This window comes from Camponotus floridanus, unplaced genomic scaffold (assembly GCF_003227725.1).
Source record: "Camponotus floridanus strain SB8 unplaced genomic scaffold, Cflo_v7.5 scaffold78, whole genome shotgun sequence".
Taxonomy (NCBI): domain Eukaryota; kingdom Metazoa; phylum Arthropoda; class Insecta; order Hymenoptera; family Formicidae; genus Camponotus; species Camponotus floridanus.
Window position 1 is genome coordinate 25,349 of NW_020229847.1, and position 20,879 is coordinate 46,227.

The following is a 20,879-nucleotide window of genomic DNA, read 5'->3' on the forward strand; positions in this document are numbered from 1 at the left end:
TGCAAATTTGATATTATTGTAATTTGATATTATAATTTTACATATTTTTACATATGTTATTTTATTTTTCTTAGAAATCTCTATGAATATTAATAACTTAATTAAGGATTCTTCATTGATTTAAATGAATTCCCAAAGCTGATATCAATATCGGTTTTTTTAAAGGCAAGATCATTGAAAATGATATTTAAAAAATCGTTTGATTTATTGCTTGTATTATATGAAATATTTTGTTTTTTTTAGTAGTTAGTTGGGGCGTGTGTGCGCGCAAACATTCCATTAAATCTATATAAATTAAATTGCACTTGATATCCATCCGACTTACAAAGAAAGCCAGTGATTTAGGGTTCGTTCGCTTTGGAAGATCTTAGGAAGAAATTCGAGAGTTAGATGAGTTCTATAGATTTTCAACAAGTTTCGGACAAAGTGCTATTTGCGAAGTAAGTTGCGTTTCCATTTCGTTAATGAACCCATTTCGTGATTCTGACACGAATCGAATGAAATTCGGAGTCTTTTATATGTTCATCATCGATACTATTTTGCAATCCTATATTTGCAGATTCATTTATATTTTGACATTTATGTGGATTAAAAGGGCAAAATTGTATAAAAGGATAAATTATCACAATGCGAAAATTCTATCTCTTTCCTTCCCTCCCTTTTTTTTTTCTTCCTCTCTCTTAATAAAAATTTAAATTTAAATCCTTTTTAATGTCATTCAATTCACCAAGGAGAATATTATCGGAGAAATGCCGATTAAGATTTCAATGCGGTTTACTTACAGACTGGTATATGGATTTGTAATTTAGGAGAAAAGTAAAAAATAGAAGGAAAAAGAGAGAAGGGGAGGGTAGAAATAGTTTATTACGTTGGCATAACACTTCTTAGAAAGGCGCATATCAAAAATTTTATATTATAGGTATATATGTGTGTGTATGTTGTGAGTATATGTATGTATGTATGTATGTATGTGTATATATATATATATATATATATATATATATACATACGCATGCATGCATATATACATTGTTTATGCATTAATTACAAGAGAGAGAAAAAAATATAATTTTTATGTTTTTTTTTCTACTTGCATATTTCTTTTTGTTTTATTAGTCCCTATCTTACCTTTTGCTCGTGGTTTTGTCAGCAACTTCAAAACGATATTATCGTAGGCGATCTCCTCAGCAACTCCAGAATCCTTTACCAACTTTTCTTTGATGGCGATACATATGTTATGTTTTCCAAGCAACTCCTCGAGTTCCTCAAAAGCCTGCAACACAAAAGAATAGAAAAAGATGCATTTTGTTGAAAACGTTTCCAATAATACATTGTATCTAATGCTCGCTCGTGGTCTTTATCGAACAGAGTATGCAACGCTTTGAGATCTTTTAGAAGAAAAATGGACATAGCACAGAATGAATATAAGAGTGGGAAGAAAATGTGCCTCAAAAATACAGACTTAAATGAAACATCTAAAGATTCTCTTTATATAAAAATCATGATAGAGGTAATATACATACATGTAACAAAATTCGTATTGGCGAAAACGTGAGCATATGCAATTATTATTATAGTGCAATTGTTATTCTGCTTAGAAATAGTACATTTAATAACGATTTTTGTTGAAAGTGTTAGATATGTTAAACGATCTTTTAATTCGAATTTACATTTATATTAGATCACAATGAGTATCACAATACTGCACTGAGAAAAAAATCTGATTGCATTATTTAGAAATCTGGTAGATTCAACCTGTATCTGTTGGAAAATAAGCGAATCAGAATTCCTCTAGGAATTACCAGATGAGTATAAGTAATTTCTTCCTATTAAATTTGCCAAATTTTTTTGGTAATAATACTAAATTTACAAAAAAAAAGCATCATTGTGTCCATGTTTAGTTAATGTAATAAAAAGTTTTATAGGTCCAATTAGAAAGCATTAATCAAATCCTTGTAGTAAAGTCTATTAAATGTTTTAGTTATAAAAAATCGAGTCTTGTGATAACTAGAAATTTTGCTTAGTTTAACCAAAATGCCTTTTATCAAATACATCTTGTTAGTACAATCAAACGATTTTTCTCAATGTAGTTGTCATATTTTCATTATCTTTTGTCATCATCGTCATTTTATATTCTTGATAGAGACATTCGTTTTTTCTTTATAGATATATAAAATTAAAAAATTGCTTTATATAATAATTAAAAAATTGCTTTATATAATAATTGAAAAATTGCTTTATATAATAATTGAAAAATACGTGAAATATATTTTAAATTTACATTATTGAGTTTCTTTCATTGCATTGGTCATAAAATGAATCGTACAATTAACTTCCGTAGTTAGATTCCGATAGTTATGTAGAAAGACTCCGTTACTTTGTCAGACAAATGGATATTCGTAATAAAAATCCCCATTTGTTCCGTGCTTTTGGCTTTCGATTGCTCGTTGAAAAATGTTCCCCTCGTGCCACGAAATCATATATATATACATATATATATACGTATATATATTTGTGCGCGTGTGTATTTGCGCGCGCGCGTATGTATGTGCTCGTATCGATTCGCTTCTCCTAGACTCTCTCTACGCGCATTTTTCGTATGCGATCCGTGTGCCGAGTTGAAATCGCTGATTTCCAATCCCATTGCGAATGGCATTATCGATTGATCGCGTCATCATACGGAAAAACATACTTACACATGAATGTGGCATCTTTTCTCTCATACTTTTATGCATTTTTTAATATTTCTCAAAAGAATGAGTTTATAAGTTTCTATAATAAGTTTAAAAGTTTTTAGGAGTTTATGTGTTCTACAAATAATGAGTTTATAATTTTAAAAAATCAAAATTTTTTTACTTTTTATTCATCTTGAAAAGCGATTTTTAGTCTGTCATTATAAAATTTGCTCAACTGTTTGATTGTTAAAATCATACTGCTTTCACTGTGAATAATCTTACATATGTCCAGCAATTATATTAATTGTTGACTGATTGGTAAAGTAAAAAGTTGAATTATAGAGTTCATCATTACTACATGAAAGATATTAGAATGAATGTGAACTTTTCTTTTGAAGAATAAACAAAAGGATCATTAATATAGTTAAAAATTTTATAAGCTATTACATATTTAGAGAGAGAAATTTATAGAATTAAAAATAGAAAAACTTACATTTCTCTAAACAATATATAAATATAAAAAAATGTGATAAACAAATTATATAAAAAAATATGAAGAATAATTTAATAGAACTAATTATATTATAAAATAAGAATAATTAAAATATTAAAACTAAATTTTAAAGTTTTTATATAATCAATAAAAATATTTTCTAATATTATATAATTAAAAACTCGATGAAATATATTGATAGAATCAAAAACAAAATTAAAAAATATTCTTGCTCAAAGAGCAATTTATGTTTGAGAAAAATTCTCTCTTTTTCTCTCTCTCTCTGTTTTCCTCTTTTAAAGAGAAAAATATCAAAATCAGTATTAGAATCATTAAAGACACATTTTTTATTTTCTATCTTTTAAAATAACAATAATAAAATATCTATTATAAAATAAAAAAAGATATATATTGAATTTGGAAATTTAGTATGAATTATTCTCCAGTTAATACGGATCATTCGCATGTTCAATGCTTGACGAGTTACGATAAAATTATTAGTTAAATTATCTGGCTAGAGAGAGTATAGTTAAAGGCATAAAGTTCCCAAGTATTGTATATATTATATATGCAAAGCATGGTCCTTCCTTCATTATTATAGGATGTTGTTGGACATCATAATGCTAACCCTTGTTTCGGCACGCGCGAGAATTGAATTTGGCTGCGCGCGTAAATGCCAATCTCATGGTATTAGAAGACGCTCCGTTATTTGGAGGTCAAGCATGAAGCCGAGAACTCTCGAATCATTTGCGTGTCTTGCTGAACATTTATCAAATTCATTTATATACTGGTTCCGTTATATTTATGACGTTGCGAATTCGAGGTAATGTTTTGTACTGTAACAAGGAGATTTGAAATCATTGTTTAAGAAAGCTTTATGTTTCATAATAACTGTAACTCTCACATTTATTATTATTTGATGAGATTTCTATCTCAAATTTTCCAATTTTTCAATATAATACGAACAAAATATAAATAAATAATTAGATATAATTAGATATATATAAAATCAATAGGTAATATATAATTCAGAAATCAAATGCATTATTGACTGAAAAATGTGGAAAAGTGTGTGTACGTGAAGGATATTTCACAGTTGAAAATTTTTGGATACGAGCGGGATCGTCAAAAAGATAAGATGATATCTCGAGAAAATAGAAGAGAAGAAAGTTTAGGGAGAGGCTACGCGGATTTTTCGCAGTTCTTAAATATTTATAAGGCTAAAGATCTTTTCGTATTTTGAACTTTTCGGTATATCTTTATTCTTCATACATATTTATGATTATTATATTTCGCGGATTCTGTATATGTCGTTATATATTTTGTTGTACTTTTTACATTGCGAATAGCGCGGATATAACATAAGTAAAATCAAAGAATCTGCAAACTGGAAAGAGTGGAAATCATCGTTTCATTCGTCATTCACGTTATATTCAAGTTTCATCAAGTGAAAAAAGTGTGTTCTTGCAAATTTTCTAGAATATAGATTAAGTACTTTTGATATCAAATATCTCGAGATATTTTTTTTCTTTACTTTGGTTTATTTCGTGTCATAAATTTCCATAGCTTGCGTGTAAACACATCATTTTAGGAATAATTTAGTGCTCTTTCAATAGCGTTCCTTAAATACTGCAGAATTATTCCGGAGGCTTTTTAGGATATTATACGTGCAAACAAAACTGCATCCGGCACTCAATTAATTTCCGATTCTTTAATTCCCTAATTTCCGGCATATTGATAATATCGATAATTGCAACCATACAAGATTGATTGTATTATGTAGAGAAACTTTAATAATGTTCTGTGTTTTTTATTTTATCTCGTTCGAGGCAGAATATACTATTATAAATTCCATCAAAAATTCACGCGCAGAGATAATCATTACGCATATAATAGTAGTGGAACTTTGATCGGTTGGATAACGTCATAATGTAAGTTTTTTTTTAATTGTCCAGTTATTACAACTTTACTCTTTTAAACTGAATCAATAAAAAACAGATTAAATAAGATTTCAGAAACGGTGAAATACTTATTGATCTTCAATGAAAACATTTACACTTCACTCTACAGTTTTACATTTCACGGTTTTATGTTGATTATGGAAGTAATATTTCATTAAAAAATTAGCTACTATTGAATTCTTCTGTGATATTTCTTCTACTATTGGATTCTTCAGTGAAATTTCACTGTTTTTTCAGTGCTATATTTAAAATTAAAATCATTGATTAGTGATATTGTTCTGATCCCATTTAAGAAAACATGAAAGATATAACAATAGATTAAAATGTTATTTTGCTGTACTTTCCAAATAGAACTGTATCGCTACGTGTCGCGAACATATGTCTGTGAGATTTAATGCAGGCGGATATCGATCATTGCGTTTTGCTCGCAAATGCAACAATTGTGTGATTAATGCTATATGATCGCATAAATTTGACGCCTACTGTTGCGCGCTATCGTATTATTTCTCACGGTTGTTAAACTTCTCTTGCATTTCAAAGCGAATGTTTTTGCGAACCTAATCTGCTTAATGAATATAATTAAAATGAGCATTATTTTAATGAATGAAAATTAAAAAGATACTATACGAATGAATAAATATATGTATATGAATTACTTTCTTGTCTACGTTTTGCGTCAAAAACTGTTAAATCTTGTGTTATTATACGACACAATCATATGCGTATATATCATAATCGTATGTTTATGTGTTGTTATCGTGCTGTTATACATGCTATATTAGTTAAGTATATCACAATGATATAGTATAGCGAGTGCTATGATTATTGCTGTTATCATATTTTTACTTTTTTGGCAATCACTATATATTTCCAAAAATTATTCGTTTTATTCTTTCAGAAATCTTTCTTTAGTATATATTGCTTTAGATTTTTGGTAATTCAATAGAAATAAGAAGATTAAAAAAGGCTAAAATATTGATTTAGCCTGATATTGTTGAAATTTTTATTATAAAACTGCATTCACATTTTTTGATTAAATATTGAGGTCTTTTTTTTATTTTTTTTTTTTATTATTTTAGATATAATAATTTGTAATAATTCTCGAATATCTCAAATTTTTTGTTCTATATTTTATTATAATGTAGTGCAAATGAGAAAATTTTTGTTTCATTTGTGTCGTTTTGTATTGTAGAAATACATAATTGTAGATACTTTAACTATTAAGAGATGATTATCTGAATCTTAATATCTCTGTATTAAAAGAATTGCGTACTTCTGTTACGCGATTATGAAAATAGCTGAATCTTTTAAACATATTCTCTGTATACTTACAATTTCTTAATATTTTCGTAATATTTTCTTTTTGATGTAATAATAAAACATCATTTTTCTGAATACGTTTTTGAAAAATATTATGTTTCACGTTAAGATTAAGATGGATCATTTTCATATTAGTTTTCTAGTTGGTCGCGGATAAATGCCGAGAACGAATTCATTACAGACATAATAAAGAAGAACAACCGCATGCATCTTATGTATTATGTATAGGATATACACATATTGTGGACCATATTTTGTGATAAAGTGTCACGGAAAAGACGTTTATGCATCTTTCATAACGTAAGCGTAATCGATTGAGGATAACGATTGAGGACAACGCATTCTTATAATAAAAGCTACAAATGTCGTTAGTTATTATTTCCCGTTATGGGGTGTTATTTCGATATATTTCTCAATTATATTCTCATACTATAAACGTTAGTTTTCTCAAATCGAAAGCGGATGAGCAATTACGTACGGTATATCCTATTAATGAGTAGCGTTCTTTTATACTAACTCGACATTTATCGTTATCATATAGCTAAGCCGTAGAGCTGCCTTGCTAGGAGATTTTTTTTTTCAGCTATAATTCTTCGCGATTACGTCTAAATCCGTTGTTGCACTTTTCTCTCTTTTATTATTTTTTTCTTTTTTTTGGGGGAAAGGATTGCTCTTGCGTCTTCTTTCTGTCGTATAATTTGCGCGATTATTTTCTTTGCATGAAACTTATGCAAAATTCATTCTTCTCCCTTTCTTTCTTTAACACTAAACGATAATTAAAAGCAAAAATATACTATTTATTTCTTTGATAAATTAATAAATCCGATTTTTCTTCTATATTATTATTTCGATGGAATTATTTACGTGATTTCCGTAACAGTATATTGTCATAACACATTAATTACTATTTATTCTGCTATTGAAAAAAACAATTCGATGCAATGAATAATTTGTAACAAAAATTCGAACATAAAAATTAGGATATTAAGATATTTGTGTAGATTCTTTATTCAATATTTTATAACCAACTATATAGATTATAAATTTCATATATATGGCTACATATTAAATTCATTTATGAGAAAATCATATAAAGCATATCAACATTTGATATGGATTAGAATATTTGATATGGAGCAATTAGATGCGGAACAATTAGATGCGAATATCATATGCATTATTAAATGCATATAACTAATTTAATAATTATAAAACGATCATTGATAGTGATTTCGTTGCATCATTTAGGATTTTGGAATATAATAATATCAACATTTTGAGTAAAGTGTCGATATTTTCAAAATGATAAATTGTTAGCAAGACACGCGAATACACATCTTTTTTTATAAGGTAATAAAAAACTAGCTTTTTTATTAATAATTTAAAAAAAATTTTTATTGATAATTAATATATATATATATATATATATTAATTTATACAAGAGTTTACAGTTCAAGGTATTTATTCATTTTTTAAATCAGTATCTTGCATAATTTAATTATCTGTTAAATTTATATTTCTTTTTATTTACTTAGCGTTATGTAAAACAACAACTCGAGACTTATTACAAAGTTAAGTATCTTAATAGCGAGTAACTGAGACATAATCCGTATGTATATTAATTTTTTATAGTAATCTAAAAAAATGAAAAAGAGAAAGAGAGAGAATGCCGGGATGTAATGCTTTGATGAGAAAATAAGATGAGTCTTGCGATATTTTCTAAATTATTATTATGAATATCGGGCAAATGAGAAACAATGATTTTCACATAATGGTTAATACGATTTGCATAAGCAAAGCGTGATGTGAAATTTAGTAGATCGAAATCACATATGCGCGATATTATAAATTGTTATAATGGATCGTGTTGACGAAGAAAGCTCCATTTCACTTGCCATTTATTTTCGTGTTTATTCTTTGGAAATATTATTTGTCGATCCGTCTATCAAACTATGTAGTCATAAAAAGCTCTATTTAAATGAAACAACTTTCAAATTAATATATTGTTTGTATAATTTTGGCTATATAATTATAATTGTAATTGTCATAATGAATATATCATTGATATCTGACACTTTTATAAAAAATTTTAAATTATTATAATTTAAATTGCAGAATATCTAATTATGATTAAAAGGATTTATTTCTATTAATTTAATGTTATGTGCTACAAACATTATTATAAGATCTATTTTTAAAGAAAATATGATCTTAAAACATTTATATCAAAATTCTCTTACATTAAAAATTTTCTAGCTTTGATATAAAACACTTTCTAAATATTACTATGCAATTAATTAAAAGATTGTAATATTATGTAACAGTTGTGATTTTTGAATTATTTATATGATGTATGTACAAAGCCATTAAGGAACTTTATTTATTATGATTTTACATTAATTTATTTAATATTTATAACTATTATATTTTATGTATAAATATTTAATTTAGCTTAAAAGCTTTGCGAAAATAGGATTGTGTAGTAATAATATTGAATTGAAATTACTTCATATTATATGAGCATAAAATATAATTTTTAATATAAAAATTATTTTCATATATATATATATATATATATATATATATATATATATACATACATACATACATATTTGAATATACACAATTTGCAAAGTCAATCATTCATAATATTTATATCACATTTGTGAGAAAAATTACCAAGGTTTTAATATCAATTAAATGGAAAGATATATAATAAATGAAAATTGATAAAAAAATATGTTATGCGCGTATATACACATATATTCCGAAAGATATAATAAATGCATGTATACATGATGATAATAGTAATAATAATGAAACTATGTAGTATACTTGCGTTTCACGCAAATTTTATAATTAAATACTGTCCAAGAATCTAACACAGAAAATTACGATAGAGTACATACCTTTATACCATAGTTACTTTCTTCGTAAATGATGGAAACGTAGCTCCAGCCCATCGTCAATACAATATCGACCATCGCTTTGACTTGATAGTGATCGCTAGGTATGGTACGAGTAAAATATTCGAAGCGTTGTTTGTTGGAAAGCTCGGGACTTGTTGAAAAAAAGGAGACCTACAACAATAGGCAAATTTATTTTAAATTATTTACATATATAAGGAAATTGTTACATATTTTTTATAATGTTGGATATATAATTAATTAGCATCAATCATCGCAATGTAAAATCTCTGAATCTATTTTACGCTTATGTTATTTACACAATAGAAGAATTTTACATTATTTTTTATATAGTGAGATAATAGAACAAAACGATAGAGTGCATTAATGTATTAATTAATAGTATTGTTGTAATAAATAAAGAAATTACAACATTTTAAAAACATAAACAAAAAATGTTTTATAAAACTTGTACACACACGTTGATATAAATAATTTATAAGATAATTTTTTTTTCGTATGACACATTCCAAATTGTTATGTCAGCAGTTCAAAGAGTATAAAATTTTGGAAAAGCTTTTCCATCGTTTTTATTTTCCATTTCCAAATCTTATCCGAAATATTAAAACGTCAAAAAGTATCTATTTTTTTAAGATTGGCCTTTGATTTTCAAATCTATTAAAAAACCGATACCAAACTCTTTATGGCGTCGTACATTATAGAATACCAATATTTGCGTAGGTATTGGATAATTCTATTTCTAATTGCGAGTGAGCAACTGTATCTCTGGTTAAAAGCAAAGTAAACTTGAATCCTCCTGGTCGACGTTTCTGCTGGTCCTGAAACCGACCGAGAAAGTGAAATCGTGTAATTTAATGATTGTCAGAGAATCACACGTAAACTTGTGTATTTTTCTTTAAAGAGTCTGTTCAAAACGGTTAATGATGCGAAAGCAATTAATTATATATATATATATATATATATATATATATATATATATATATATCCTTGAAACTTCGTAACAATGGCTCTTTCACTTATATCTTTCTGGAGCTTTCATTTATATATATATATATATATATATATATATATATATATATATAATTTATATCGTTTGCTGCTCTTTAAAGCGATTCATACTACCATTATCGGAAAGTTAAATACCATATAGTGACACAAAATTTCACTATTTTTAAGGCATCTCAAAGATGCAATATACAAGAATTTTAGTATTCAAGCTTACAAAATACAGCGTCAAAGCTCCAAAGAGATATAAGTGAAAGAGCTATTGTTACGAAGTTTAAAGGATTCAAGAATTCAACAATGTAAGAGTTCAAAGACTGAAAGATTATATAATCTCAAAACTTAAACAGTTACAGAGATCGAAAGATTCGAAAATTAAAGTTCCATAAAATTGTGAACTCTTAAAGAACAAAGTTTAAAGAATCTAATAACGTAAGATATTCAAGAAACAGTAAAATCAAATATATCTAGCTGTCTGACAGTCTAATATTTGGAGATCATTCAAAACGACTTATTCACGAGTTTGAAGATTTGTAGAGTAACAAGAGCACAAATTTAATCTCTCTTGAAGGACAGAGCATTCAGGAAACGATAATGGTTGTACATAAAGGACATCATTTATCTAAATCATATATTTCACCGTAACATTTCATAATAAGTTTTACCATCAGTCTGTCGTTTATCTATGGACCAAGTTCTCCCCTCTTGTGTTTCTATACAATATCCTATATTTGCTATTCTGTGGTGACGCTTATCGAAGAAAAGGCGATTTTGGGTTAGTCGCATACGGCAACAAGAATGATTAATTATCTTTTCATCGTGTAGGCGTAAAACGATTCCTTCGAGATCAATTCGATGATACAATCGCGTTAGAGAACTTTGACGAAGATGTACTAACTCTTATGATTATCATACTAGTAAATTTTCCACACACATTGACGTTTCGATTTTCATATTGCTATTTCGTAATGGAATTGCACTGTGAATCATTGAATATAAATGAATAGCTCAAACTAAAGCACTCAAATTTACATTATTCAATTTTTTTATTATAATTTATTATATCTTTAGTATCTAAGATTCTTTTTTATATTCTATAACAGAACTCTCGCGTGAGATTGACGATTTTGCTTGCCCTCGATCGCCGTTCGATTTGTCTTAGCTAGTAACGAGTTTTTTTTTCAAAATGTTTGATCTGTGCTAGCAACATCGATGCTTACGCATCGTATGAGTTTATGTAGTGAGAAACGAGGCGGCGTTATCTCACGCCACGAGGGTGCGCCAACGCTATTTTTCTTCGGAACAATGCGCGTCCCATGTATCGCGGTTGGTGCATGCCATGGCGAATATATTTATCGCGATTTGTCAGATTCGGAATGGCTACTATCGACTCTGTGAAAACTTGCTTGTCCAATCATATAAATATCAAGTCGCATCGATGGAAAATTTAAGCTCGACTCAATCCACTAGGTCGACTTGATCGATTGGTTATATAGCGTCCGCAAATTTCTTCGCTCGCTACGCTGAGATGAAAATATTGGTGAAAAATAGATCTATGTGGAATATTTATGAGTAGAGAGTGAGAAGTTCCGATATTAACTATTTGTGCATGATCCAAAAATTCAAAACTTTGAAATTATTTTTTCCTTTTTTTTAGCAGTGAAAAATTTTAAATTTAATAACGCTTAGAGAAACTATGGAAATTTATTAATCTGTTATTGCGACAGATAAGAAAAAAGAATGAATATATTTTAATTAATATTATATATATATTTTTTTTGCCGAAATGTACAATATTACACGATGTGACAATTACGTTTGTATCGTTGATTAGATAACAATAATACGAATATTAAGAAATAATAGGTCATTTGATTAAACTTTATCATTGATATAGAGAATTTAATTATATATGGTTAAATTTTTCGACACAGTTTTATATTGAAAAGGTAAAACTCAAATAACGTGTCACTTACGTTTTATTGTTACTTGCGAGTTAATTGTGGATTGTGTAATACTAATGCAGAATTCTGAATGTTTGCATTTTTTACCATGATCATTTTATCATTTCTAAGGTTCGTACCGTTGTACCCGGTTCTTTTGTAGAACCTAGAAAACGATATTATCGTTAATTGAAATGAACCGGCTGCGCCCAAACCGCGTGAAATTGCAAGTCCTACTCGCTACGCCGCTAAAATGAAATAAGAGGACAGTTCTCTCGAATTATTCGATACATTTATCTTAATACTTTATAACAATATTCAGTCCTAAAGAGGATTTGATATGTTTTATACATCAATGTTAATAATTCGAATCATTACCTTTAATCATAATTACAATTTATATTAAATTGTATATAATATAATATCTCGATATATAAATGGATAATTTTTTTTATCTCTATCAATTTTCGGATCAATTGCATCGTAATTAAATATGTCTAAAAATCTAATATATTACTTAGTACACTTGAAACTAATTATATACATTTTTATGTCACATATAATAAATTATATATTACATGTGTATGTGACTAATTTTTAGTGTTTTAATATAACAATGACATCAAAGAGAATTTTTCAATGACTACGTTTACACGGCTTCTAACTTCGATTTAATAACGCTAATGTTATAACTCCTATTTAAAGTGAGTTGTGTTTATACGTTCAAGCTTATCCTATCCCAAGCTAAAATAACTTAATAACTTTCGAGTGAAGTGAGTCCAAGAAATGATACTAATGAAGTGATTTGACTAAATTTGCAAACAAGAGAGAGTTAAGATATTTAATTTTAACGCATTATTGCCAACCGTTACACTGCGGCCGTTTACACCCCCTTTTTACATCGATGTAGTAACGCTAAGCCTTTTCGCCAAACGACTTTGAGTTACTACATCGATGTAATGTAAACTTCATCGTAAAAGAGCGTTTACACGGCATCTAACGTCGGTAGTTATAACATGAATGTTATAACTTCGGCGTAAATCAAATTGTGTAAACGTAGTCAATGATTATTTATCGTAAATCACATAAAATATTCAACAATAGATTGGGTAACGATAAAAATGCTAATGTACGACGGCCGAAGTTATAAAGTTCGGTTAATTAAAAAATGTTATGACCGATTATAAATGTACTTTTAATCGGATAATGTAAATCGCATCCTTCTAAAGTCTTCATAAATTGAATCCAATTACTTTCTTCAGAGATTATTTCTAGATGATGTCACACACACAAACGCGTCAAAAGTATTTTTTTTATATTTCTACCGAATTTTTATCCCTAAAGTTTCGCATTCTCCTTCCTATCTCTTGCCAAAAGTGTGCCAATCGAGAAGTGACGGAAGAATGGTTATCAATCATTATTCAAATTCCAGCTGCGACGTCGACAGCATATTTCCAAGCGGAGGAAATTTTGTATGAGCGATGTAGGGTCTTGACAAGATGCGATTTCATTTATTTAGTTCACGTGACTTGAGCTCGCGTCGCGCGGCTTATGTCTTGAATCTCGATCGTAATCCTACGAGCTTCAACAGTCCTAGCAACGACGACGAACCACTTACAGAAATTGCTGCTGAGCGTTTTCTTTCCAACTAATTCGATACGTGAAAACCGTGACTAAAATTTATGACGAGAATACTTGATACGATTAAAGCTATTCTACTTCAATTGAATAGTAATAATGAATGAGGAATGGCTATTGTAATAGATTCTAATCGATTAGAGTGTGTTAACTGTAATGTGAATTTTTCTTTCAACAATAATTAAAAATACATAAATATTGTAAAAGTTATAATTTTATAATTCTTGTAAAATATCATAAAATTTTCGAAATTGTATATAAATCAATTCGTTCAATCAAACACGTTTCTCTTTACACACACACTTTTAACTCTTATTTTTTATTTCTATTAAAAATTTGATACTCAATAATAGAGGTATAAAAGTCGATAATTGTAATTTAGATTACCTCTCATAGCATTACCAACATGAATCTTTGTACGCGTGTGTTATTGAATTCTGTGAGCCGGCTCGTGTTCGCTTGTCGATCAAACTGCGAAACGTATATATGTATATGCACGGAATACTGATTGACACGAATAGCGAAGCTCCCTTTGACGCGTATGCACTTTCCGCTTATAGTGCTTATGCAAGGTGTTATGCCTATGTTTCTATGTCGATCGTACGTCATCGTGCTGACAAGTTGTGGAGAAATCGTTTAGCTAAGCGGTCGTCCGCAGCCGCTCCAGAGCGTGCGTAAGCGCGACGAGCAACGATACTGATGTGAGTTGCGTTTAACATGATGAATAATATATTCTCCGTTGCGAGATACTGCTATGAAAATACATCCTTTATGTTGTAAGCGAGAACGTACTTTGAGCGACGCGAGGAGCACATCATATTAATTTTTCTCCATTTTTTTCAATTTTTTGTTGCGTTACTGTAAATACAAAATTTATCTTAGACGTATAAATAATATTTTCATACAATATTTTCAAGAGAAATTACATAATTATCACGATGCCTAAAGTGTGAACTTTATTATGTTTAGTAGAAACGTATGTGGCATATCAGAGTTGCAAGATTGATTATTCTTAAATGATGAAATGTCATTCCTGAAGGTAAAGTTAATAATCGAAATGCGTTTTCTGTCATTTTGGAGAAGAGGTCGACTTTAATCAGACCGTACCACGAATCGCTGCGAAAGTGACAAAGATCGAGCGTTTTTCGATCTTATAGAAGCGTTATGAATATGGATAAAGTAAATTGCTAGCTTGCATGAGAGAAAAATATGCTAAATTTATGGAATAAGTGATACTTGTCTTTTTTTGATTAAATAGAAGTATCATCAAACAAAAAAGAATGTTATGCTATGCAAATATTTATAACATTCTAGTTTAAAATATTAAATGGATTAATGATAGTTTTCTTGATCAGATTATGATAAGTGATCAGATATAATAAGTTACAAATCTGAGAAATTGATATTTTAAATATTCGTTATTTAATTTAAATATTAACTTAACAATCTGTGTTGTCTTGTAAATGTTATAATATATATAATCGCGAATAATTGATTTGAAATAAGTAAATTTTATTAGAAATTTCCTCCATTCGATAAAATAATGACAAAAACATCAATTTTTTGTAAGAATGTGCTTCTTACATCGATTTTGGTCTTTCGATCGATGTCTTTAAGCAAAAGTATGAAATTGTCTGAGTCGAAAAATTCATAAAAGTTTGCCACTTTTTTTCGGAATATTATGCCATGAGTAAAAAGCGATCTCAGTTCATGTCACATACATTCTCGAACAGTTTCCTAGTTTAACGCAACGTAGACGCGACAAGTTTCATAAGACTGAGTTTAACAGATGCGACAGGCAGAAATGAGTACGAAAAGAAATATCTTGTAATATAGCAAATATAAGTTTTTTAATTAACTAGTAACAATCTTAATAAATAAATACGATTACTATGTCAGATTCACACAGTTACAATTTCTATCAAGAAATTATAAATTATAAATTTTTTGTATTTAAATAATATTAGTTTTTCATTATAATGATATTTTTTTATTTTTTGATTAATTAAGTACTTGACGGTAATATACTAGGAAATATAAGTTGTCAAAGTTAAATTTGAGTTTCTTATTTGAGTTTCTTATTTGTTAAATATTAATGTATATTTTTTTAATGTAAATTTGTTTTTTAAATGTGTTTTATATATGTAAAAATTATATAAATAATATTTAAATAATATTAAGAATGCTTTATAATAGATTCTTCGAATTAATCAATGCATCACTTTAATAATAAAAAATTCACTAATTTATAAAATTTTGTAAAAAGAAAATCTTTTATGTATATATTTGTATATTATTTGTAATTCTAAATTGTATATTATTTGCAATTCATTATTTTTATATCTATTAAGATATATATTTGTTTTATCAGAATTTGAAATGTATTGATATATCCGATGTTTTTATATATCTGATTTTTTATTTTTTTTATACAAATACAATTTATGCATTTCACATAGTTGATTATTTCCGTTAACTTATGAAAGCAGATCATGTTGCATGTTTGTTTCGCAAATTCCCGCGTTGCATCATAGAAATAGATAGAGAATCTCACCGCAGAAATGAACTAAATTAAATCCATTGCCGTTTTCCTAGACTTATATTCTGTCTGATCCTTTCACGTCTTTCCCTGAAATCCTTTCGCGAAATCTCTTTCAAACTCCGCCGCCGTGGATTTTCAGAGGCATGAATCGACGACAACCGAGTTTTCGCCAAGAAATCGCTCTTTGCTTTAGTCCTCTAACTCATATGGAAAAAATTCCTATATATAAATTACACACATACACACTACTTTTCACTATTCAACGTTCCAGTTCTATATTGTTTTTTTGATTTTGTTTTTAATCATTAAAGAATTTAATTAATAAAATATTTGAATAAAATTTGCAGCATATATATATGTGTGTGTGTGTGTGCGTGTGTGTGCGTGCGTGCGTGCGTGCGTGCGTGCGTGTGAGCGTGTGTGTGTGAAAAGTATGCGCGTACATCTTTTTCTAACATGTATAAGTAATTTATTTTGTTATCACATATCAATCTCATTCGAGAGTTAAGGATTATCATTATCGTTATATTAAATCGCTCTATTTCGACCTTTTCTTCATTTTCATAACTTTGCATATAAATATATATATTACCGAAGTTTGACCTCCACTATATCTATTATGGCCGAGAGAAACCCGACGTTGTAAAATGAGATCCTCACAATATGCGGTACAAGCAAATTAATCTCACAACTCGTATATCAGGAACGACTATTGAATCAAGCAACACTAGATGAACTATTATTAAAGCAGTTATCTATAGAATCTTGCGATTCGAGTATAACGATATCTTATTCAATAATTAAGGAGTTGAAGTTTGTTCTTTAGTTGCTTTGTAGTGAGTGTATGCGCGTATGAATATTAGACAAATCATTATCTGTGTCCATATACATATGTGTCCATATATATAAACGACACACAAATTTCTAATTGCATTATTAATGCATAATATATTGTAAGCGAATATTTTTAAACACACGTATATTTAAACACAGTCTATATTTATATAAAATTTGCGATGAAAAATTGTTGTTTCTCTAACTCTGATTATATTAGATTGTTAAATTTCAATTTGTTCTCATTTTTTATCTTGCAGAAAATTGTACATCATATATTATTAAGGTTGAAGTTTGATCCACTTTTAGGCGGCGATCGTCGGCAAAACGGAATAACAAAGAGTTAGTAAAAGTTTAATAGGCAATACGTCACTTTCGCGGTTGAGTGGATAACGCATTACAGTAGCACTCCTTAAACCTCGGCTAATAGAGCGCTGAGAGCTATAACTGGCTAGGAGATTCGAATAGCTTATAAGGAAAATAGCGTTGGATGAGGTGATTTCACGGTACGAAGATTTTAAACCGCGAGTTCCGTAAACTTGCATCAAGAATGAAGTCTTCACGGTTTGCTAGCACCTGACATTTTTACTTTGCAAGCTTTAGAGGCACGAATATTGCTTAGCTCTGAATTTTGCGTAGTAGCGCATTAGAATGTGAAAAATATATATGGATTTTATTCATCACATTTTACATCAATGCTCACTTCTGTAATAATTATACTATTTTATGACTTTTTTTATAAAGCAAGATCTTGTGTTTATTTCTTAATTTTTATAAATATAGATTGTTTTACATATATGTGTATATACTTACTTGCGGAATTCTAAACAATCGTAGAAGATTGGCAACTTGAATTGATGTTACTGAACTCGCAGCACCAACGACACCACTGATTACCTTTCGTACAGCAGTTTTGTTGCAGTGATATTCTGCACCATCTATGTTACTTATCGAACCTGAAATGTACAATAATAATACACATTAGTGTTTCTATTTGCAATTTATTTAAACGTAATATTTGAAATATTAACAAATTAATTAGCTTAATGATACGCCTATTAATACATACTATGCTGATGAAAGTTTGTTGCTAATAAACACGGAGATAAATTCGTGTTAATACAATAATGATGTTGTTTTGTTCGGGTTGTTAATATTTTCATCATTGGATGGGATATACTGGTCAATTAATCAGTTTACGGTAATAATTCGTTTTGTGTGACACAAATAGACAGCAGCTGAATCAATAAAAGGAATAATATAATGCGAACAAAACGGATACTATAGATATCATGAGTCGATACTCACAAATATAAATTGCACATGCAAAAATTAGTGATGCAAATAATTTCCATAATTTATTTATTGATTCATTTATATTAATATTGATCCTATTGTTTTTTTATTTATGAATGTGTGCTATTTTACATAAATAATTTATATATAATCTCAACGGATTATATATTATAAAAACTTTTATCGACAGACGCAATACATTTGACGGATTGCATACTGCCTGATATAAAACTAAATAGAATTAAAATTTATTTAGTACATTCAATCGTATTTTATCACTTAATATTATGCAGTCCACAATAAAATAAGACTGAAATTAATGACATTTTTATAACATGATTTACAACAAATTCGTTATATTTTCGTTCTCGTTTTCTTTATCGCTTGAATTTTACTCCACGCAATTTTGCAGGATAACACCTGTTGAATTGCTCGTTCTTACTATTGTCTGTCATTGATCCATGTGATTGCGAGTGCAATTTATGAATGGAAAAAGTTGACATTTGCTACGTAATAATGTTCAAAAACGTATTGGAGTAATGGATGCAGTTTCTTTTATTATTTTAAAATGTAATTTAAAATCCACAACACTTTAAAGCAATTTAAAGCAGTGAAAAACAATATTTTTATCATTAAACTAAAAAATAGTAATAAAAATTATCAATAGTAACGAACTATCAATAATAATGAACTTAAATAAATTTTCATATTGATATATCAATGTTAGGATGTTTATCTTATAATATTTCAAATATTTAATATCTCACGTCATAACGTCGCATTTTTATATATGGTTTTATTGATTATCACGAAATGTACAAATGACATAAATGGATATATCAGAAGAAGTGCAATTTTTTTATATCATTTTAAAGTTTTTTTCTATATAGTTACGTAGAGATTAAATGTTTATATGATACGTTTATATAATGTGAGGAACGTTGTTTAATTGAATGTCAAAAATCGTGTAAAAAAATTTTAGATACATAGTCGTTGTGTGTATAAGAAATTAATCTGCCGATTTTACACTTGAAGAATGTCATTTTTTACATACGTGAAGATAATGTTTACCAATGAAATTCACTCTTACTTCTATACATACTATAGCTAGTGTAAATATTTGCCAAAGACTCAGTATTGATGAAAGTCGAACAATGATTCCTTCTTGGAGGTTTCGAATTTTCCTCTTTTTGGAAGCTTCATTTTTCTTTTTCCACTCTTTTCTCTTCGAAACGCGGCGGCGGAAGAATTACGATAGAAACGTTTTTCACTGACACCAACAAATCAATGACAAAGAAATTGTTAGAAGCTTTATGCATTCTATGATAAAAAATGATGAGCAAAGAAGAGACTAGTAAAATAATGTAAAAATGGAAACGTTCGCACCTTGTTCCGAGCTCTTTGTATGTCCTGCTTTGCACATTGTGAGAAATGAGATCTTATTTTCACGGATCTGCACATATGATAACGCATGTTTCCTCCTTTAGTCAAGATTATGATGTCGGGAAGTAAGATTGGTCGATACGCGCAAACCGAAGGACGCAATGCGAGAATGACGATAGAAAAATCTTTCTTCGTATATATTCGTATTTACGTGAATCGATGGATAAACTTGAAATACTACAAGGAAAACATTTTTAACAATGGATATCTGCGAAATATATCCATTGTACACATTTCATATGCGTATCAATTGTTAAAATGTTTTCCTTATTGCAAGTTTATCTGCCATTTCACGTAGATGCAAATATAAGAAAAATTTCTTTATCGTTATTTATTTAAAACGCATTACTGTTTTAGCAATTCTATGGTAAAAATGTTATTTCTACATTATACTGAAATTGCTCATGAAATTCAATTACTTTTTCTTGGAAGAGATAAAATATATACATATATGTTTTTTTTTGGCTCTTTTTATGCAATCAATTGGAAATCAAAAATTTTGTACAATGCATGCTACAATATTATATATGATAATATACTATATGTGATAATGTGTTAATACGAATAAAATAAAATAAAAAATAATAATAATAGTAATAAAAATTTATAATAATAGGAAAAAAATTACAATAATAAAGAGAAAAATTTGTAAAATTTTTATCTTTCTACAAAGTATAGAAAGAAAAAGAATAAAAATTCAATATAAGTTTTTATTGTATAATCGCATCTTTATTATTTTAAGAATGAAGCATATATGTGTGTGTGTGTGTATACCTATATTATAATATATATTATAACATAAATT

General features: G+C 28.3%; 2 protein-coding genes across 2 annotated transcripts in view; one reads left to right on the forward strand and one right to left on the reverse strand.

The window, feature by feature from the left end:
• Nucleotides 1-20,879, forward strand: part of LOC105256252 (COP9 signalosome complex subunit 7) — an 82,281-nt gene that overhangs the window by 13,309 nt on the left and 48,093 nt on the right. The gene's annotated exons all lie outside the window — the stretch shown is intronic.
• LOC105256251 overlaps nt 1-20,879 on the reverse strand; it is a 72,450-nt gene that overhangs the window by 6,880 nt on the left and 44,691 nt on the right. The window contains exons 2-4 of the mRNA XM_025414140.1: nt 18,149-18,291; nt 9,359-9,529; nt 1,129-1,273 (exon numbers count right to left, since the gene is read on the reverse strand). Of these exons, the coding sequence (XP_025269925.1) occupies nt 1,129-1,273; nt 9,359-9,529; nt 18,149-18,291 (459 nt within the window). The remainder of the gene's footprint in view (nt 1-1,128; nt 1,274-9,358; nt 9,530-18,148; nt 18,292-20,879) is intronic.